Below are 23,816 nucleotides of genomic sequence, written 5' to 3' on the forward strand. Positions count from 1 at the left end.
CTCATGGCTGAACTGGTGGGCGTGCACCCTAGCACGGTTCCAACTGGCGCACGACCTATCAGCTCCAGAGAACCAGGCCCTGTTACAAGAACTAATCCGCTCGGGGGGCAAGTCGATGAAGTTTCTCACCTTCCAGTCCCTTACCCAGACGGTGAACTGGATTCTGAGGAGAAGGGACACGGTGCTAAACAGGCTGCCCCGCAGGCTCCCCTAGCGAGAAGCAAAATTCCTAAGGAACTTCCCTGTCTGGGTCGAGACCATGTTCCCCCTTCAGGCAGTGGCGGAGACAATAGAGAGGGTCGGGAAATTAAAGAGTTCGGCCGAGCCCAGGCAGCAGGTGACAAAGCGGCCCTCGCAAAGAAGATCGCCAGCGGACGGGGCCTACCCGCCTACGCCTCCGGCTAGGCAGTAGGCCTCCTCCTCTTCTTGGCACCAGTCCCCTCGGCCCTCCAGAAAGAGCGGTGCCCCAACCTAGGCCTTCTTTAGACCTAGATATTCAGGTTCAAGGAGAGGCCGTTCTAACTGTCTCCCCAGAAGGAGATAGGGAGAGAAGCCCTCTACGCCTTCCCTCGCCTCAGGTGGGGGATGCCTCAAACGATATAGGCAAGCATGGCGAGACAACGGTGCGGATCCGTAGACTGTGACAATCCTCAGGGAGGGATACAGAATTCCCTTCCTGTCAGATCCGCCCCCTCTGATCCCCGAACATCGAGTAGAGTGGCTAGCACCCAAAGACACCGAGAGGAGAGCAGCCCTGCAAGCGGAAGTGGAGGCCATGTTGAACAAGGGAGCTTTACAGCCCATCCAAGAACCTTCCCCGGGATTCTACAGCAGGGTCTTCCTGGTAGAGAAAGCTACGGGAGGCTGGAGGCCAGTCATCGACCTCTCGGCTCTGAACAAGTTCATCAAGAAGACTGCCTTCAAGAGGGACATGCCGAAGTCGGTGCTGGTGGCCTTGAGAGAAGGGGATTTCATGATGTCCCTGGATCTCAAGGATGCATATTTTCAAATCCCCGTACACCCCTCCAGCAGGAAGTTCCTCAGAGTAAGGTGGGGCTCCCACTCCCTACAGTTCAAGACCCTCTGCTTCGGCCTGTCAACAGCTCCGCAGGTGTTCACGAGGGTGTTCACCCTGGTCTCAGTCTGGGCACACAAACAGGGCATCAGGCTGATCAGATACCTCGACGACTGGTTGCTGCTTTCAGCCTCAGAGGCAGTCTTAAAGGATCAGGGCACACAACTTGTACAGTTCTGCAGGGAACTTGGGATTACAATCAACCTCGAAAAGTCCCAATTAGTCCCAGCCACCAGGATGACGTACCTAGGGATGGTCCTGGACTCCCAGCTGGCGAGAGCATTTCCCTCCCAGGAGAGGCTGGACAACCTGGACCAAGTGATTCTCCCGTTTCTAGCAGACACTCCAATGAGAGCCAAGGATTGGCAGAGACCTGGTCTCGTCGGAAAAATTGGTTCCGCAAGGGAGGCTCAAGCTAAGACCAATACAGTGGAACCTGAAGGACCTCTGATCAGCGGAGGAGTCCCCGCAGAAGTTAGTCACGGTGTCCCCATCCTCTAAGGACATGCTCCTCTGGTGGTCCGACAGGAGGAACATGCTGAAAGGATACCGTTCGCTTCCGCTCCTCAGGAGATGCTGCTCTTCACGGACGCATTGAAAGAGTGGTGGGGAGCTCATCTCCTCGAAGAAACAGCAGAGGGAAAGTGGTCAATGGAGGAAAGAACCCGACACATCAATCTGCTCGAGCTCATGGCAGTACAAAAGGCCCTGGCGACATTTGCCCATCTTCTTCGGGGAAACTCGGTGGCACTCATGCGACAATGCCACGGTAGTGGCGTACATCAAGAAACAAGGAGGCCTAAGATCAAGAGAACTGTGCGACCTCAGGTCTCAAATCCTGGGATGGAACGAAATAACCACGTTCTACTCACAGCCAGGTTCATTCCGGGAAAGAGAAACTTCCTGGCCGACGGCCTCAGCAGGACAGGACAGGTAATATGGTCGTAATGGTCTCTTCATCCACAGGTGGCACAGGAGGTTCTCCAGCTTTGGGGCTCTCCGGTGATAGACCTGTTCGCCACAAGGCTCAGTGCACAGCTACCAGTATTCTGCTCCCTGGTACCAGATCCGACAGCAGCATTCGAAGAAGCCTTTCAACACTCGTGGTACGGTCTCGATGTTTACGCCTTTCCCCCCTTTGGGATCATCAGGCAGATGTTCAACAGGCTAAGGCAGTCGAGTTCTACAAAGATGACTTTGATAGCACCCTGGTGGCCGGAGAGGGAGTGGTTCACGGATCTACAGGACCTGTCCACTCTCCCTCCGTGGCCCCTTCCAGCAAGAGAAGACCTGCTAAGCCAACCTCACTTTCTAAGGCTACACGAAAACCCCCAGGAACTGAGGTTACACGCGTGGAGGTTATCAAGCGCCTGCTAAGGAAAGAGGGATTCTCGGATAAGACTGCTTTCAGGATGTCGGGGTATCTCCGGAAGTCCTCGTGCGTAGTGTACCAGGCCAAGTGGGCCACTTTTGTTAAATGGTGTGCCACACAGAATCTGCGGCCCTTAGACGCTTCGGTCCACAGTATTGCAGACTTCCTGGTTCACCGGAGGGACGACATGGGAGTCTCCATTCCAGCCATTAAAGGAGTCCGTGCGGCACTGGGACAGGTTTTCCAACTCAGGGACATCAACCTAGGGGCTTCTCGCCACATCTCCATGTTCATCAGAATTTTTGAACAGTCTTGTGACCCTCGCTCCTCAAGGGTTCCCCACTGGGATATAGCCAAGGTCCTCAGGGCTCTCTCGAGGCCTCCCTTTGAACCTCTTAAAGACATCCTAGACAAGGACCTCACCCCCAAGGCTGTTTTCTTGCTAGCTCTTGCCTCAGCCAAACACGTGAGTGAACTCCACGGCTTGTCCTTCGAAGTCTCACACTCGAAAGGGTGGAAGGATATGTCTTTTAAGTTCTTGTCGGAATTCGTGGCCAAGACCCAGAACCCAGCAATTGCTGATCCTAGGTTCGAGGAATTCTCTATTCCACACTCGGACAACCCGAAAGATCTGCTTTTATGTCCCGTGAGGACTATCAGGAAATATCTCAGTAGAACTTCCAAACTCAGACCAGCTATCAAAAGTATGTTTGTTTCCTCAGGCCCAGTCAAGAAAGCGGTGTCTAAGAATACTATATCTTTCTGGCTCCGGCAGGTTATCAAAAGAGCGTACGAAAGTGAGGGTTCCACGGTTCCTGGGACCCCGCAACCCCATGATATTAGAGGCTATAGCACGTCCCTAGCCTTTGACACCAACATGGCAGTGGGCCAAATCTTACGAGCAGGTACTTGGACGAGAAAGTGCCTGGATGCCTTCTCCGTTGGGCCAGTGATTTCGGCCATGCAACAAGTTTAGTGGTTTTGGGGCCCCGGCTAGCCGTGGAAAGTAATCGCAAACATCTCAAGTTCCTCCATTCTACCCTCTCCCTTCCCCCCTTTTCCTATCCTCCTTCCATGTGAGAGATGGATGTTGAGGAACACCATGTCCAGATTATATATAAAAGTGAGTTGTACATAAGGTAGACTTTTGCATGTTTTCCCCTGCTCTCCTACCTCTCCAGTGGGTCGTCTAGACCTAGCCTCCTATCTAGGTCGCGTGCCCCAGGATGTTTTGGGATATTCCGGACTGTAAGCCACTCCCTCCTCCTAAAGTATAAGTCTCCTAAGAATGTAGTTCGAGGTAAGTACTCCATGTTGGAAAAATCACAAATTTTAGGTAAATTTGTATTTTTCCTAACAGTACTTACCTCGAACTACTTTCGGGTTATGGCTCACCCATCCTACCCCGAGTATCTTACAGGAGTTCGAGGAGGACTTAAAACATACGCTTACTGACGACCTAGCAGCGCTTCCTCACGCGCTAACCCCAGGGCGAGTATCCTTCCGCTCCGGAGCGCCCCGGCAAGGTAACAGAGAGAGGGGGAACTAGGCAAAATTCTTGGTCAGTTAATGAGGAGATCCCAGATCCCCCTAAGAAAGTAGTTCAAGGTAAGTACTGTTAGGAAAAATACAAATTACCTAAAATTTGTGATGTTTCTAATATGATAGTTACAATTTCTTACCATATTATTTATATGTTCATTCATTGTCAGTCTATCATCCATAATTACTCCAAGATTTCTGACAGATGTCTTTAGGTCAATGATCAATTGACCTATTTCAATTCTTTGGAAGCATTCGATTCTTTTTATATCTTTTTCATTTCCATAAATAATACATTCACTTTTATCTTCATTGAGCTTGAGCTTTTTTGTTAACATCCATGCCTTAATGTCATTCATTATTTCATTTATCTTTCTTTTAGCTTCATCACCTGATGCTATTGGGAAATAGAATTGTGTATCATCAGTGTATATTTTAAACTTAACTCTGTGGGTTTCTAGTATATTTGCCAGTTCAATTGTGTAAATTTCAAACAGGAGAGGACCTAGTACACTGCCTTGAGGCACCCCTTTGGTTAGTTTTCTTGTCTCATATTCAACATTTGATATTACTACTTTAACTTTGCGGTTTTCAAGATAACTCACAAACCAGTCATATGCTTGTTCTACGATGCCCACAGCTTTAAGGTCTTACATCAGATATGTAGGTTCTACAATATCAAATGCTGCACTTAGTTATGTTTGGATTCAGGATCGTGTATTTTTTTTTTTTTACAACTTTAAAGGCTATTATTAATCAATATTTTCTTGTACAGTATACAGTATAAGAAAATTTAATTATTTTAGAATAAAGATGGAAGAAATATAAGAAAAGAAATTGTACGCTAAGCAATTAGCTGTTTTGTAATGGCTGTTGTTATTTGTTCTTGCACTACATACAAGCCTTGCACTTTTTACGTAGGGGTATTATTTTGCCGATAGCTGAAACTAGCTGTCAAAGCTTTTTCGAGGTGTAACTGCACTCTGCTGGTTGGCTGGGTTAGACCAGCTACCCCGCTCACTCATACACTAGTGAACAACTGTCACGTAAATTTCCAGTGAACAGTGGAGTACTCCAAAGGAATGTGTTGTCACCTATGTTGTTGTTATTTATCTTCCTTATGGATTATGAAAACGTAATATGCAACTGAAGATGAAGTATCATTGGAAGAAGAAAGGATAAATGAGGTGGAATCATTTAAATATTTAGAAACTATGAACTCTAATACAGGATCTTTAGAATTTGAGTTTAATGAAAATTAAAAAAAAAAAAATCAGACAAAGGCTAGGTTAAGTAAAATTTTGAAAACAAATTGCCTGAAATTACATATAAAAATCAGGCTATATATCAGTTTAGTGAGACTGGTGGTACTGTATGGACATGAGTCATGGTATGACAATGAAAAAATATCCAGCAGATTTTGTAGATTTGAGAACAAACCCTCAGATGAATATTGGGAGTTAAATTGCAGGACAGGATTAGAAAGGAAACTTTGAGAGATTACTTGAGTTCCTTATGTGGATGAAATCATGGTGAGGGGCAGATGGAGGTGGTTTGGGCATGCATTTTGCACTCCCCAAGAGAAATTAGTTCACTAAACTTTCAACTGGGCTCCACAAGCCACTAGAAAAGTTGGAAGACCCAGGTCTACAGGGCTGAGGACTATGAAGTTTAAAGTAGATGACTGGCAAAATCTAACAAAGGCCCTTTGCATCAATAGGCGTAGGAGGAGATGATGAAGATGAGAGTAAAAACACAGTCTTGCTCTTCCATCAAAGCTTTACGATTAAAAGCAACTGGCCTTACAGGTTTCTTTAGATGATGAACTCGGGCTTCCCTTAGGTGTGTAACTTGTTACTTCCCTTAGCGAAGCAGCGGCAGTCACCACTGGGGGAAGTCTCGTTGCCACTTATGGCAACTCCTACCTTCCTTGGGGCCTTTAGGTCTCCCCGCAAAGGAATGGTTTCCAAGGGTTTTATAGTTTTCTGCAGCACTATCGGCTTCTGCGCACCTTTGTTCCTACAGCTCTGGTGTTAATGAGAGTAGTGCCAGACGGGTTTCCAGTCATGGGATCCCTTCAGGGTTAACTAGTTTCAGCTACGTTTCACAGTCAGCTCTCGATGCCAACCTTCAAATTGGGCTCTACTCGTTGACAGGAAGCAGAGAGCGCTACCTGGAGGTCTGCCTCCAGATGTTGAACAACTTCCCACTCCGAGGAAGAGTTACCCTCCACCAGGTGTTTGGTAACTTTCCCCTCTGAGGAAGAGTTTTACCAGCCACCATCCAGCAATCTTTCTGCTTGCTTGGAGATTTGCCGACAGTTGCAACAGGGGTGGATTGCCTTTCCCATCTGCGAGAGAGATGGCCTATGGCTGAGTGGATTCCCACCTGGGATTCTACCGGTGGGAATTGGATTCATCCACACCCCACTTTTGCTCTTTGGAGCTTGGCGACTGCTTGCACTTCTTGCTCCTTGCTGTCATACCCTCGTTATAATACGATTTTCGTGAGCAATTTCCCTTCGGGGTCTTTGCCACAGATGGTGATGCCTGATGACCGCTTGCTGTTGCCGCCTCTTCCATTGACGAGTCTTGTAGGCTATAACTCTTTGTGGTTATTGCCAATATCGTGCATATTGGGCACAACAAAGATCATGGAGCTTTGTGATGCCAGACCCTTCAGGACCTATAACTCATGGTTTCAGTCTCTTACAAGGGGGAAACTGCTGTTCTTCAAGTCCAGCACAGACTTTTCGTTTCCCTCCGATGGAAGGGCAAAAGGCTAATTGCCAACCCCCTGTAGGAGGTAGGATGAGCATAATTACTTCACAAAGACCTTAGTTTTGCAGGGACATTGTGCGCAGTGTTGCGCACCCATCCACTAAGCTCTAGCAAGGTGGGTGGGCAAATTCTTCTGCCTGATGAAGGTCTTTGAACAATCCAAATTGCTTGCCTTAGTATTACTGTACTCACTAGCATTCGCTAACACCCGCCAGCGTTCGATGGCTCTTTCCGCTGTTCGCTGGCGTGCCTGGACAAACTTGCAAGTGTTTGTTTTTGCATACTGGGCCAACAAGCCCGTACATGCGAAACTACGCTTCTTTGTGGGAGCCCTAACACTAAGCATAGTGAGGTGTGCAGGCAAAGTTCCTTCCCTGATGAGATTTACAGAACTACAGGTGTTTTCTAATACCATATAATAAGAGGCTGATATGAACTTTCAGTGCACATGAGCGCTCACCAAGAGAAAACTCTCTTGGTTATACTGTAGTTGCAAATATTTTGTTTTGTCAAACATGGAGGTTGCAGCTATGTTAGCAATCCAAGCCAGCTCGTGGATAGAAAACTCGTCTGGAGCTGTCTCTTGCGTTGCAGGATCATAGAACCTGAAGAACGAGCATGTTCTTGAACAATTTCAAGAACTATCCAGATCAGGTGCCAAAGCCTTAGAGTTCCTCCTACATCAAAACATATTCCTTTTGGGAAATTGCGTACTAAAAAGGCACAATGCTGTCATAGCCAGATGCTCTAAACAGCTGTCCCTTTTGTTTACACTTACTTTACGTACTTACGTATGCACACTAGATTATAGACAATCTCAACTTCGAGTGGGTAACTTAACATCTTGTAAGATGAAGAGTAATTTGTTTATCCAGTCCACTAATCATCAAGGGAATTACCATTTAGTTTAATAAAGGATTGCTGTCATTACATCTCTCCCTTCGAGCATGAAACTATGCTTAGAGGGAGCCCTCTACCAGTTAAGAGCTCTGTGATTCAGTCTAGGTGTTCACCTTGATGTTTGATTGGGGTCATTCACATGGGATACATCTTTCAAGGAATCTAAACAATTGATTAATCCTGCCTTCATAAGAAGTGCAAGTAGCTCCCTGATCGAGACATATTTCCACACGTTGTAATCTAGGGATCGTGATAAACGTGGAAAACCTGGATCTCACACCTAAGTAGAAGAGAAAGTACCTGGGCAGGCTGACAGATACAGCACCAATGAGGGTTGTTCTGTCAGACTTGCTGCAAAGTGTTTAAGGTCATCACAGCACAGTAAGTAACTTGACTGGAGTAACCACCTTGGTTCTGATAGGTCATCCCTGGAGAAGCTCATACCTCAGGTACTTATGCTAGAGTTAATTTCAAGGGTGTTTGATGCAAAATTGGATGACTTCTAAGGATTCGCCTTCTCTTCCTGTATCCTTGAAGTGGAGTATTATATCACAGTGTTTTGACAAAACAAACCTCATAGCAGGAGTTCCATTGAACTCTGGAAATGTTTGTTTTCTGATGTGCCGATAGAAGGGTGGGGCATGCATTTGGAGGTCCTAGCTGCTTTAGGTGTGTAGACATCACATGATCTTCATCTGCACCTTGACATTCTGGAGATACCTGCATCATTACTAACCATATGATCATTTTAGAATGTGGTAATGGGCATTATAGTGTTGATTAGCTATATACATTCGTATCACTTCTTATAACAATTTTTACTTCAAGAGATACTTTAACAGTTATTGGCATTGTATTTCTTTTTCTTATTTAAAGCATTCTTCAACCAACAACTTAGTTTTTCTTTATTCTCTGGTGAATAACCGCACACTAAAGCACCAAGCAACACAAGGACAGGGGAAAGAGGTGGATAAAGGAATATAAGGTGAATGTTAAACACGTGGGAACCGCGTGGGGACACAAAGGGCCGCACGGGATGAGAGAGCGCGGCGAGATGTTAATCACGTTGTGACCAGAAACTTACTGGTGACCGAGACCTGGCCACGCGCTCTCAGGGCTCGTATTCATCCGCTAGAGGGACCCACTATAGAAAACGGAGATAGAGGAAACTACACAAAATTCTGGTCGGTTGGGAGGAGAATCCCAGATACTCCTAAGAAAGTAGTTCGAGGTAAGTACTGTTAGGAAAAATACAAATTACTTAAAATTTGTGATATTTTATGGGTACACAATGTCAAGGATTTTTTGCCTATTCCAATATTTGTATAATTTCCATTTTAGTGGTCATTGATTTGGCTTGCCAATTCTTAGCAGTACCTGTGAGAATATCACTGGTTTGTAGAATTGATAACCAGCACCCTTGGTTTAGAATTGTGCAATAATTTCACAGAAATGATATACAACATTGATAAAGCTCACATGTGGTAGTGTAGACAATTCTCTAATAATATTGTGCACACCCCAAAGTACCTGAGATGTAATTTAACCTACCATACTACTGAACAATTTAAAAATCAGCCACAGTTTAATTTTACACTTCTGATAATTTTTTGTTCATTGCACATGCAAAGTAGAGTGCAAGGTGAAGGTTTGTATGCAGCAGAGTAACTGTTCAGCCAGCAGGGAGGGACTAAGCCACTTGGCCACGAAAAATCTTCGTGGCCAAGTGGCTTAGTCACTGTCTATACAAGCTTGCCGACCAGGGTTCGATTCCCGGCTGGAGCCAAGCTCTTGTCTTTGTGTGATTTCGCCTGGGGCTCTGATCCCGAGGTCGTTAAGAGAATCCAGACATTAATGTATCAAAAATATATATGGCTTATTTGAATATATATATATATATATATATATATATATATATATATATAAAGTCTATATATATATTAAGAATGATAACAATATTAAAGTAGATCTGTTACAAATAAACTATGAGAGAAACATATGTCAAGCTGTTCAACTTTAATATATGAGCTGCAAGTTTAATCTTGTGAAGTTCCACCGATATAACTGCCAGATTAGGAAGTTCATTCCACAATCTGGTCACAGCTGGAATAAAACCTTTTAAATACTGTGTAGAGTTGAGCCTTGTGATGGAGAAAGCAAGAATGTTGGAAATAACTTTATACTTAGTACTCTACTATGTATAGGATGCTTCAATCTGGGAAGATCCAAATGCAAATGATTGTCAGAATTATGAAAAATCTTAGGCAACATGCATAAAGAACTGAGAGACAGTGACATATATTATCTTGATCAGGAATAAGAAATTTCATAAACCTCAAGGTTTTGTCCTGCAAAGTAAGATGGGAGGGAGCAGCTGAAGACTAGACAGGAGAACAATACTCGAAACAAGGTAGAATGAAAGAATTTCTTCAGGATGGATTGATCACCGAAAATCTTGAAAGACTCAATAAGCCAATACTTTTGTTCAGTTGAAGAAGAAACAGGCCAAATGTGTTTCTTAAAAGTGAATTTGCTATAAAGAATCACACCAAAACTTTTGATTCGTATAGAGTTAAAGAAACTAACAGAGTCTGAGATCTGGATATTGAGGAGCCACTGCCCTCTACCTACTTACAATCGTACTGTACTTTGAGTTTTGTTAGGTTTCAACATTAGCCACTATAATTTGCACCATGCTCTAATTTTAGCTAGATTTTTATTAAGGGATTCAGCAGTGCCAGATCTATATTCAAAAGATGGAATGAATGTAAAGAGAGTAGCATCATCCGCATATGCAGTGAACTAGTAGGTTGGCTAGGGCACCAACCTCCCATTGAAATACTACCACTAGAGAATTATGGGGTCCTTTGACTGGCCAGACGATACTACATTGGATCCTTCTCTCTGGTTACGGTTCACTTTCCGTCTGCCTACACTTACACCAAATAGTCTGGCCTATTCTTTACAGATTCTCCTCAGTCCTCATACACCTGACAATTCTGAGATTGCCAAACAATTCTTCTTTACCCAAGGAGTTAACTACTACAATGTAATTGTTCAGTGGATACTTTTCTCTTTTAGCTATGGTAAGCAGCTCTTCTAGGAGAAGGACACTCCAAAATCAAACCATTGTTCTTTAGTCTTGGGTAGTGCCATAGCCTCTGTACCATGATCCTCCACTGTCTTGGGTTAGAGTTCTCTTGCTTGCGGGTACACTCGGGCACACTATTCTATCTAATTTCTCTTCTTGTTTTGTTAAAGTTTTTTTATAGTTTATATAGGAAATATTTATTTTAATGTTGTCAGTGTTCTTAAAATATTTTATTTTTCTTTTTTTTTCCTTTCCTCGCTGGGCTATTTTCCCTGTTATGGCCCCTGGGCTTTATAGCATTGTGCTTTTCCAACTAGGGTTGTAGCTTAGCAAGTAATAATAATAAGTAATGACTCCAGAATTCTACCCTGTGGAACACCACATATTACATTCCTATACTCACTATGACACCCATCAACAACTACTCTTTGCAATCTATTACCATTGAGATGTGCCTTTCTGTCATTCATCTTTATTTGTTGGGTGCACAACTATGTGTCATTCACTATGGGTCTCACGATGATTCTGTGATCTAGTTGGCCTTAAGATTAGTGGTATTCTAGTCTACTGTTGCTGTTAGTAGTGCTGCAAAGAGATTCCCCCATGGCTTACACTTCTGTGCCACTTCCACATTCTGACATTAGGAGGTAACATTAGTCCTTGGAGTCTGTTCTGCAAAAGACGCTTTTGTGATAGGACAGAGATGTTATTTGGATATCTGCTCTTCTGATGTCCTCAGCAGTCATATACCAGGGGAAGTGGGTCATCATCTGTGTATTGTATCATAGTCATCTGTCTGGTTAGTCTTGCTTCAGCAGATAGTGGATATCCTTTTCAACCTTTGCTGAGGGTAGTACCTTCTCAGTTTACACAGTGAAAGACACTGCACAGCCTTGAGTCAAGTTTTCAAACTGAAGGGCATAGACTTCTAACTTGTGGCAGTTTGTCATGCTCTGGGGAGCTAATTTGGACTCCTTTCGAGCTACTGAAAAATTTTTGACAGATGTCTTACCCTCAAGACTTTTCTCCTGGTCTTAGCTTTGGCAAGACAAGCAGACAGACTTTATGGTGTCATATCTGGCTTGACACTTGGAGGCTTAATGATGTCTCTCATTCTCATTATTTCCTGCGTGTGGCAAAAACTCTAAACCTGTCAGTTTGTTAATGCATTCCTGTTGGGATCAGATGAAAAACTTATGTATCCCATGACCTCCATGAGGTACATAATGTATAAGACCTGTAATCTAAGGCTCCAGTTCTTGTGCCGATAGAACCGAGAAGGTTTCCAAGGCCACTGTATCTTTCTGGCTTCATGAGAAAATCTAGTGGGTGTATGGGTTGTCCAACAAGGAGGATGATCAGTCAGTCGGGAGTAGAACTTACGAAGTTGGCCATTGGATGGTTTGGTTATGGGAGTACTGTAGGTGTTTGGCATAGACAGATCACCTTTATTTCATTATACCTTAAGGATGTTTTACATATGTCCTTTGACACTTTATCCCCAGGTGGTTGCTTAACGTGTTGTGTAGCTTCTGAAGCTTATTTAAGAATCAAATATTTCATGAAGATTTGCATGCTTATAATCATAACAAGTAAACTTTTTGTGAAGGATCAACAGTTAAAATCATAGCTTAAGGGGACTGTCTGCTATGGTGTTTGACAGAACAACTTTATAAAAAATCGTTTTATTGTCTCTATGTATGCAGATGCACATCATACATGCTCTCTGGAAGTTTCAGCCAATTATTTTCACAAATAAGGAAGATAAAGCGGTCTTTAAATGATGACGTCATTTTTACTGCTTCGTCTGCATGACTGAGATTGACAGAATCGTCTCTGCGTGTTTATTTTTACATTTATATAGTGATTGTTTCACTTTTATTTCGAAATCTCTTACGTCTGGCAGAGATGGAAGGCATTGATAGAGGGTAGGCGAACGCAAGCTACGATCTACGAGAAGAATACCCAGAGTTTCCAGAGACGTATAGAAGTTACGTTGCCTGTGTGTTTGTTTACTTGCAGTTTGTATGTACATTGTGTTTTCACAACGTCTTTGTGAACTTTATAGCAAGGCCAGTGTTACCCAAGGTCAAAGAAAGAACAAAAAGTAAGCAGAGAGCAACAAAAAATAACCAAAAAGAGAGGGAAACTTGAAAAAGAGTACAAAGCTGGAAAATTCTAACTAAAATTCTGGCAACTCGTGACATCCTTACACCAAGTGAATTAGTACAGTAAACGTAGGGTTCAAGTACCTCGTTTAGTTAGCCTACGTGTAGGAATAAACAATATAAGTACAAAGTAAGTTTATCATAATAATTTTATTTTGATATTTTAAGAAAAAATGCGAAAATTTATAGCAAATCTTTGGGAGCTCATAACTCAAAAATATACTGTACTTATTCACACTTAGGTACATTTTTCTCATTTATTATTCAATTTTAGAGAGAAAGATATAATTGAAAAGAGGGATAAAAATCCTACAATTTTGTGTGGCAGAATTTTTATTTTCCTTTTTCTCTTTTTTCATGATTATTTTATGTATAGAAGCAGAAAATTAAGACAAAATTCATAAAAAAAAAGGAAAATAAAATTTTTTTCACAATTATTCGCTTTATAAAGAGGTTTTAATGGTATGATTTTCAATACAATTGGTGTCATATTAGTGGAGAAAAATTTACCTAAAATTTTTATAAAAATCATGATTTTTGCTAATAAACCAAATTTTTTTATCAAATGACTTGAAATTTTTATATGATGAAGGTATTACATATGTCTAAAACATATGTAGAAATTGTGTATTTTGAATCTTTAGAAAAATATTTGCAGGACATAGTAGACGGTCCCCGTATGGGGAGCGTTAAGGGGACTGTCCGCTGTCTTGCATTTTGTGTTTATCTATTCATTCAAAATCCACCATTACTATGTATGTTTTAGACATATAATGCCTTCATCATATAAAAATTTCAAGTCATTAGATCAAAAAAATTTTTATTTATTAGCACGAATCATGATTTTTATAAAGATTTTAGGTACATTTTTCTCCACTAATATGACACCAATTGTTTTGAAAATCATACCATCTAAACTTCTTTATAAAGCGAATAATTGTGACAAATTTTTTATTTTCCTTTTTTTTTTTTTTTTTTTTTTCTTAAATTTTTTCGTCTAGACGCAAAGTAATCAGAGGAAAAATAAGAGAAAAAGGAAAATCAAAGTTCTGTCATACAAAATTGTGGGATTTTATTCCTCTTTTCAATGACATGTTTCTCTCTAAAATTGAGCATTAAATAACCGAGAAAAATGTACCGAAGTGTGAATAAGTATGTTTTTGAGTTATGAGCTCCCAAAGATTTGCTATGAATTTTCCCTTTTTTCATATAAAAATCCAAAATAACATTATTATAATATCCTTACTTTGTACTTTTAGTGTTTATTCCTACATAAAGGCTTCTTAAACGAGGTATTTAAACCCTAAGTTTACTAATACACTTGGTGTAAGGGTGTCATGAATTGCCAGCGGCCTCTCATTATTGCCAGCGTTTTAGTTAGAATGTTCCAGCCTTGTATTCTTTTTTTTATGTTTCCCTCGCTTCTTGGTTATTTTTGGTTGCTCACTGCTTACCTTTTGTTCTTTCTTTGACCTTCGGTAACATTGGCCTTGCTATAAAGTTCACGAAGACGTTGTGAAAACACAATGTACATACGAACTGCAAGTAAACAAACACACATGCATCGTAAGTTCTATACATCTTGGGAAACTCAGGCTGGTCTTCTCTTAGATCGTAGTTTGCGTTCACCTACCCTCTACCAATGCCATCCATCTCTGCCAGATGTACAAGATTTTGAAACATAAGCGAACAAATCGCTATATATACGCAAAAATAAACACACAAAGACGATTCTGTCAAACTCAGTAATGCAGAGGACGCAGTAAGGATGACGTCATTATTTAAAGACAGCTTTATCTTCACTATTTGTAAAAATAATTGGTTAAACTTCTGGAGAGCATGTACGACATGTTTCAGCATGCATAGAAACAATAAAATGATTTTCAATTTTTTAAAAGTTGTGATAAACACTATAGCGGACAGTTCCCTTAAGAAAACCTTTGCTCTAGATTCTGCATGGTATTACCTGGAGTATATTTGAGAGTAGTGAGAGACTGGTAGATATGTGTGTTGAGCAAGAGATGGTGATAAGTTCTAGCCTTTTTCAAAAAGAAAGATAAAAACTAGTATACATGGGTAAGAGTGGCAAATGGAAGAGTGGTAGAAAGGGCATTGATGGAGAATTGATAACTAAAAGAATGTTTGGAAGATTGAAAGACGTGCACGTGTTTAGGGGTATGGCTAACGGTATGTCTGATCATTTTTTGGTGGAAGGAAAATAATTTGTAGCAAAAGAGTGGGGGAATAGAGTAGGTGGGTGTAAAAGGGAGCTAATGAGGGATGAAGAGCTAATAAAACCGGGGGTAAAAAGTAACTATCAAGAAAGGTTGAAAATGGCATATGACGAAGTGAAAGTAAGAGACACTGGTAATTTAGAGGAGGAGTGGAAGTTGGTAAAAGAAAATTTTGTTGGGATTCCAAGTGATGTATGTGGCAAGAAGGTTGTTGGAGGCAGCATGAGGAAAGGCAGAGAATGGTGGAATTAAGGAGTGAAGGTAAAAGTGGAAGAGAAAAAGAGGGCTTTTGAAGAATGGCTGCAGAGTAATAGTGTAGAGAAGTATGAAAAATATAGAGAGAAAAATGTGGAAGTAAAGTGCAAGGTAAGTGAGGCAAAGTGGGAGGCTGACCTGAGGTGGGGTCAGGGATTGGGTCATTCATATGAAGAGAATAAGAAGTTTTGGAAAGAAGTGAAGAGAGTAAGGAAGGCTGGTTCAAGAATTGAGGAGACAGTGAAAGATGGAAATGAAAGGTTATTAAAAGGAGATGAGGCAAGGAAAAGGTGGGCGGAATATTTTGAAAGTTTACTGAATGTTGAGGAAAATAGGGAGGCAGATATAATTGCTGTTGCAGGTGTTGAGGTGATGGTGATGGGAGATGAGAATGAGAGAGAGATTACAAGAGAGGAAGTGAGGAGAGCATTAGATGAAACAAGAGTAGGAAAAGCGTCTGGTATGTATATTTGATACAAATACTGTTTAGAAAGTTGTATGTGTGCGTGCAATTACCACTCAATGCTTTTTCTTTCCATTTTCAGATTAAGCACATTGTTTTGATTAACTGTGGTGGATGCATTGATATTGTTGATCTACTGCAACCTGCAGACGATATCATCTTTTTCATTGCAGACAATCATCGGCCCCTTGACATATGCAATATATATAGTGGAGAACAGGTGAGTCTAGTCACTTAAAGTATTTCTCTTGTAAATTTATGGTCTACTGTACTTTATTATTTGAAGTGTTAATAAATCCTTTGGTTCCACCTATGATGTGCCAAATACAGTGCTTAGAGCTTAAAGAACAATTGTAATGTTTTTGTTTTATTTGTTTATGTTTCCCTTTGTTATTGGTTTGGTTTGTTTTTTATTGTTTGATGTTTGAGTTGGGACAAGCGTTGATTTGAGAGTTGAGCAACTTTTTTAGCTCATTATTTGACCATTAAATCAGAAGGTATTAGTTGTGATGAGCTATTTAGTTTCTTTTTTAGATCGCTATAAATAATTTACAATCATATTCAACCTTCCTGGAATATACCATACCTATATTCTGAGGAAAATCCAAATACACTAATGAACTATCTATTAAATTTTAAGTTATTTGTGAATTCCATCTATTTGAAAAGATCGCAAATTCCTAATTGAATGGTCCTTAGAAACTTACCATTCCTAGGAATCTTCATAAACTTTCAATTTTCTGGAACAGGATATTCCATGACGGGCCTAACCTTACCAGCTTGCCTGCATTGTCCTTCTTTTCTAATCACATGGCCGCAGTATTCTAAGGACCTTAGGAACTGACACCCTTTTTACTTTTACAGTGTCTTTAATCCTGCAATTGTCAATCTTTCTAGTACAGTTTCTAACATCTTCCAGTGACAAATTATATCCTTACTAAAACATAATGACATCATTCAGATGAACTGAAACATTTTCTATATCCCAAAACCAGTAGCATCAATCTGACAAATGTCAAGTCGAGCAGAGATAAGACCCAAATGCATCACCTGGAACTCCTAATTCTCTTTGATTATATTAAAAGCTGGTAAAGTTTCGACTCCTCATCCAAAGGTATTGTCTGAAATTGTGACGAGTTCAATTTCCTGTAGTCAAGTATCATACGGTAAGTTCCATCTTTCTTAGGAATTAACAATAAAGGAGACTTGGAAGGTATAACCCCTGCGTTGTTCTTCATTTCATCTATTACTTCATCTTCTATTGGACGGTGACTTATCGGTAATCTCCAATTTTGGATATAAAAAGGCCTAACTCATTCTAATAATATCCTGTGTTGCATGACGTCTGAAATAGTCATTCCCTGTCTATACTCATTTAAGACTTATTAATTTATCCATTTGTTGAGGAAAATCAATATGTCCTATTTAATTATTTATTCCATTTTCTGGACTATCTGATGAGAAAAATGCATGGTTGTCCATTGGAATTATTGTGTTAGTAAGTACTATACCTCTACAGAAATCTGTACCTGTTAATAATTAAATTCTGTTCTCAAAATAGTTATTTACACAAGTTTCACAGGTGTTTTCATTCAGGTAAGCTAAGGAGTTGTCCATTCTGATAAAATCTGGCAGTTGATTATTAATTAAAATTACTTCATTTGTAGTAATACTATAAGAAGTTTTTAGATAAACCTTTTGCAAAGTATTTGGTAGTAATATTAACGTCCCTAACTAACCTAAACTTTATTTGTTCATCATCTGGAGTGCTTTCCAACAATGGCTCCTCATCTTGTGAGAGCAGTGAAACAAACATTCTCTTGTCTTACATCTTGCTGTACATAATTTACCATAAGACAAAAATAATTTCTTTTGACCTTACCTAGGAGTATTACTCTGTATGTTTGTTTTAATTTTTTGATCCATGGATACTGCGTCTTTTATGTTTGCTCTACCTTCATGGTTAATGATGAGTTCACCATTGAGGTGCTCTCCTCTTCAAGATCATAAGAATGATCTTGAATATTAATTTTATTTACTGTTTCTGCCTTTGATTTGTACTCCTTAATTTCTTTTTTTCTCCTTTCTTTTGGTTTGTGTTATGTTTACTTCACATATCAAAGCTGTCATATTCAAATTGGCCAAATTTAAACAGGACTTGTCTTCTTCAAGTTAGAAACTCGCTTAAATCCTTATTTTCTAACATCAACCTTTGTTTCGGCAATATGGATTCCACACCATTGCATGGTAGGGAAAGACATAGAGCTTTAGCTGGGAATCATGCATCTTTTCCTTATTAGAAGAACACCACAGGATTTGCAAAGCTTGCTTACCAGAATACCTGAAATATCACATGAGGTTCGTCTCAAGATAAATAGAAGAAAGACAGAGATGATGAGAACGGAATATGCAATGGAAGATGAAATATCATTGGAAGGAGAAAAGATTAATGAGGTAGAATCATTTAGATATTTAGGAATTATGATCTCTAATACAGGATCTTTAGAATTTGAGGTAAATGAAAGATTGAAAAAGGCAAATCAAACAATGGCTTGGTTAAGTAGAATTTGGGAATCAAATCACCTGAAATTGCATATGAAAATCAGGCTATATATTAGTTTGGTGAGATTGGTGTTATTGTATGGACATATGTCTTTGGTATAACAATAAAATAATATCCAACATATTTTGTAGATTTGAGAACTATGAAGTGTGAAGTAGATGATGAATGGAGAAGTATTTATTTGAAAGCTCAAGATAGAGACAACTGGCAGAATCTAGCCAAAACTCTTTGCATCAATAGGCATGGGAGGGGATGATGCAATTTGTGACCTTATTCCCTGTTATACCCATTACAGTTAAATTTTCTCCTTCAATATCAGATGTGGGTATATCTAAATATTCTGTCAATATTCTAATTCTTATGATATGTACAGTATTTCTAGAATTAAATGCTCTTAACAGCTCTTCCCTTCTATCTGTAATTCTGCCATGAGTAACTCTGATCTACAATTATCGTATGAAGAAAACTCAATTTCCATTGGTAATGTGGAATGATGAGAAGTGGTAATCCTACTTTTTACTTCAGCAATCCACCTATCTATGGTAGAGTATAATGCTTCTAGACAGATTTTGTCTGGATGTCCCTCTCTGATGTTACCACAGAATTGTGTTGCTTTTGTTAAAATTGTTGCTTGATTTATAATGTCAGATGGTGGAGGTTGTGAATTAAGATATAAATTACTGTTATTTCTATAAGTATTTGAATTTGCATTGTTTGTTTGACTGGGCGAAGCCTGTCTTCAATGTTTAATCCCTAGACTATTACTGCAAACTTGTGATTGTCTACGAGCAGTATTTCATAAGTTATAATTAATTAATTCACATATTTTTTTTCAAGTTCCCGTTTTTATTTTTATTTCAAGAAAGTCACATGTAATATTTCAAAGGATTTATTAGCATCACAAAAATCAATTTCATTTATTCCTGTTGAAATTAGAGTATACTGTACTGTACTTCCAAAATGCTGTATGAAGTACAGTATTATTCGTGTAATCTAATTCTATTTACAAGTAAAAAAGTGAATTTGCTTAGCACCAACTATCAAAAGAAAAAAAATATCTTCATGCTCTTTGTTTTCTAATTCTGTAGGAAAGTCCGCCTCACATATGTTTAAAAGAAAATCTCTATACACCCACTCGTCCACTGAAATTCTCTTGTTCCTGTGGTTTTATGTTTAAAAACATTCTGATAACTCACTCGTTAACTTGACCTAAAGTGAGCTCTGTGGCAGCGGGGGCCTGACACATAATAACAATTAGAATAGCGCCAACGTATCCCTGCGTGTCGTAAGAGGCGACTAAAAGGGATGGGATGAGGGGGGCTGGGAACCCCCTCTCCTGTATTATATACTCCTGTGAGACATTGAAGAGGTGGAGCTGGGGGGAGAGGGACTGCTCCCCACACTAGTTTTGGGGTGTCTGAATGTGCGTGGATGTAGTATGATAGAGAGTAAAAGATGTGACATTGAAAGTATGTTTAGGAATAGAAGGATGGATATATTGGCTTTGTGTGAGACAAAGATAAAAGGGAATGGTGAAGTGACTGGTAGAGCATCTGGGATTGAAAGGGGGAAGAGCAAGAGAGGGTATGGCTTTGTTACTGAGTGAATGGATAACAGGTAAAGTAGTGGAATGGAAGGAGATATCATCTAGGTTAATGTGGGTAACGGTTAGGTTGGGTAGGGAATGTTGGTATTTTGTTAGCTCGTATGGGCGAGGTTGTGAGAAAAGTGAAGAAGAGCGGAATGTGTTCTGGAATGAATTAACTAGGTGTGTAGAAGGAATTATGTTGTTGTCATGGGTGACATAAATGCTAGAGTGGTCGCTGGAGAGGTAGAAGTTGTCATTGGGAAGTATGGCGTACCAGTTGAAAATGAGAGTAAGGAGATACTGGTAGATATGCGTGTTGAGCAAGAGATGGTGATAAGTTCTAGCTTTTTCAAAAAGAAAGATAAAAACAAGTATAAATGGGCAAGAGTGGCAAATAGAAGAGTGGTAGAAAGGGCTTTAATGGATTATGTGTTGATAACTAAAAGAATGTTTGGAAGATTGAAAGACGTGCACATGTTTAAGGGTATGGCTAACGGTATGTCTGATCATTTTTTGTTGGAAGGAAAATTATTTGTAGCAAAAGAGTGGGGGAATAGAGTAGGTGGATGTAAAAGGGAGCTAGTGAGGGTTGAAGAGCTAATAAAACCGGGTGTAAAAAGTAAATATCAGGAAAGGTTGAAAATGACATATGACGAAGTGAAAGTAAGAGAAACTGGCAATTTAGAGGAGGAGTGGAAGTTAGTAAAAGAAAATTTTGTTGGGATTGCAAGTGATGTGTGTGGCAAGAAGGTTGTTAGAGGCAGCACGAGGAAGGGTAGTGAATGGTGGAATGAAGGAGTCAAGGTAAAAGTGGAGGAGAAGAAGAGGGCATTTGAAGAATGGCTGCAGAGTAATAGTGTAGAGAAGTATGAAGATATAGAGAGAAAAATGTAGAAGTAAAATGCAGGGTAACTGAGGCAAAGGCAAAGTGGGAGGCTGACCTGAGGTGGGGTCAGGGATTGGGTCGTTCATATGAAGAGAATAAGAAAAATGTAGAAGTAAAATGCAGGGTAACTGAGGCAAAGGCAAAGTGGGAGGCTGACCTGAGGTGGGGTCAGGGATTGGGTCGTTCATATGAAGAGAATAAGAAGTTTTTGAAAGAAGTGAAGAGAGTATGGAAGGCTGGTTCAAGAATTGAAGACAGTAAAAGATGGAAATGGAAGGTTGTTAAAAGGAGAGGAGGCAAGGAAAAGGTGGGCGGAATACTTTGAAAGTTTACTGAAAGTTGAGGATAATAGGGAGGCAGATATGATTGCTGTTGCAGGTGTTGAGGTGATGGTGATGGGAGATGAGAATGAGAGAGAGATTACAAGAGAGGTAGTGAGAAGAGCAGTAGATGAAACGAGAGTAGGAAAAGCGTCTAGTATGGATGGTGTGAGAGCTGAGATGTTGAAGGAAGGGGGTGTGACTGTACTTGAATGGTTGGTGAGTTTGTTTGACCGAAGTAAGGTCCACGAGCTTACTGCGGGGGATGACCACCTATTCCTCTTCTGGTGATCTGCTCCTCCTGAATTTTCTCCTAGGAGACCTGGAGCTCCTCCTCCCATGTCGAGACCTTGAACGTGACTGAGAACGGGAGTGCCTCCTCCAGGATCTCTCACACTTCTGTCGGGAATTCGTCCGGTTTTCTCCTTCTGAGGAATAGGGGGTTGTAGCAACCGATGAATCAGAGGACTCTTCATAACCCGTCCGAGGGGCCGGGGCCCGGAGAGTGGTCTTCTGAACGGCTTGTTGTCCTACGGAGAGCACAGGCTGCAGGAACACTTCCGGAACTGACGACGGCGGTGCTGGGGGAGAGCGTGGAAGTTCTACGTTGGGGAACCAGGATCCGAGGCCTTCCTCCAACCTCAACGGGGACCTACAGGACATCCTAGGAGGGACCCATTCAAGGGGATCCGCCGCCGGTGAGTCTTCCTTCTCTGGGGCGCCTTCAGCTGCGGAGGTACCTGAAAAACCTGCCCATGAAGCGGGCGAAGAGACAGGGACAGTTTTACTCCACATGGGGTCATCCGAAGAGACGTGACCCGCGTGCACCAGGGCATCGTCTCTAGGACCCCGACTAAACTCACCTTCAGGCCCCCCACTTGGCTGGAAAGATGCTGCTACCCCACTATCATGGATAAAAGACTCTTGGGGAAGAACCTCTGGCTTCTTCCCCGTAACGGACTTACCTCGTCCCCTACTCTGGGTAGGGGAAGATGGAAAGTAAACCCTACTCGACAGTCCTTCTGGAGACGTAAAGGTCGAAGAGGTGTTAGCCTTCTTGGGCGAACGCTTGGCAGACTTTCTCTTGGTACTGAATCGTACCCACTGGACCTCACTCCAAGAAACGCACTACGGACACGTGTCCGACGGAGAACACACTCTACCCCTGCACGACGAGCACAAGGAATGAGGGTCTACCTCCGGCTTAGAAAGAAACGCACCACACGACTTCCCGGCTCTAGGCCCAGGACAACGGCGGGGATGCTCCATCACGCACTATCGCAACACCGCAAGACACAGGAACGCAGCGGGAAAGGGTAATAAGGACAAGGATAACATGTGAGAACACAAGGGAAGGATAAGGTAACCACACAGGACACAATGGAGTCGGGGAGACAAAGGGTCGCACTGAGATAAGAAGAGTGTCGAGATGATCTCACGACGCGACCAGAGAACCTACTGAGGGTCGAGACCCAAGCTAGCACGCTCCCTGACCCGGGACTAGCCTCAGGGCATGTATCCTTCCGCCTGAGGTTAGCCTTCACAGAAAACGGAAGTAGGGTAAACTACACAAAACTCTGGTCGGATGAGAGGAGATTTCCAGGTACTCTTAAGAAAGTAGTTCGAGGTAAGTATGTTAGGAAAAATACAAATTACTTAAAATTTGTGATATTTTGTTAATGGTACCAGTAGATTGGGTTTGTGCATGTATTATACCACTATATAAGGGTAAAGGAAATGTGATGAGTTGTAATTTAAGGGGTATTAGTTTGTTGAGTGTGGTTGGAAAAGTGTATGGTAGAGTACCGATTAATAGGATCAAGGATAAAACAGAGAATGCAATCGTGGAAGTACAGGATGGTTTTAGAAGAGGTAGGGGATGTATGAATCAGATTTTTACAGTTAGGCAGATATGCAAGAATTTTTAGCAAAAGGTAAGGAGGTGTATGTTGTGTTTATGGATCTGGAGAAAGCGTATGATAGAGTTGATAGGGAAGCAATGTGGAATGTGATGAGGTTATATGGAATTGGCGGAAGGTTGTTGCAAGCAATGAATAGTTTTTACAAAGGTAATAAAGCGTGTGTTAGGATAGGAAATGAAGTGAGCGATTGGTTTCCAGTGAGAGTGGGGCTGAGATAGGGATGTGTGATGTCGCCATGGTTGTTTAACTTGTATGTTGATAGAGTGGTGAGAGGTGAATGCTTGAGTGCTTGGAGGAGTATTGAAACTGATAGACGAGAATGATCATGAATGGTAGGTAAATCAGTTGCTGTTTGCGGATGATACTGTACTAGTTGCAGACTTGGAAGAGAAGCTTGGCTGAATAGTGACAGAATTTTGGAGGGTATGTGAGAGAAGGAAGTTGAGAGTTAATGAGGGAATGAGTAAGGTTATGAGTGGACGAGAAGGCAAGGTGGTACGAGGTTAAATATCATGTTGAATGGAGAGTTACTTGAAGGAGTAGATCAGTTTAAGTAATCGTGGTCTGGTGTTGCAGCAAATGGTGGAGTAGAAGCAGATGTATGTCAGAGAGTGAATGAAGGATGCAAAGTGTTGGGGGCAGTGAAGGGAGTGGTAA

The 23,816-nt window shown here is 41.2% G+C and overlaps 1 protein-coding gene across 1 annotated transcript in view; it reads left to right on the plus strand.

Annotated features, from left to right (window-relative positions):
- Cdc45 (cell division cycle protein 45) overlaps positions 1-23,816 on the plus strand; it is a 99,988-nt gene that overhangs the window by 11,380 nt on the left and 64,792 nt on the right. The window contains exon 4 of the mRNA XM_068353973.1: positions 15,963-16,100. Within this exon, the coding sequence (XP_068210074.1) occupies positions 15,963-16,100 (138 nt within the window). The remainder of the gene's footprint in view (positions 1-15,962; positions 16,101-23,816) is intronic.

Source organism: Palaemon carinicauda, chromosome 30, assembly GCF_036898095.1.
Source record: "Palaemon carinicauda isolate YSFRI2023 chromosome 30, ASM3689809v2, whole genome shotgun sequence".
NCBI lineage: Eukaryota > Metazoa > Arthropoda > Malacostraca > Decapoda > Palaemonidae > Palaemon > Palaemon carinicauda.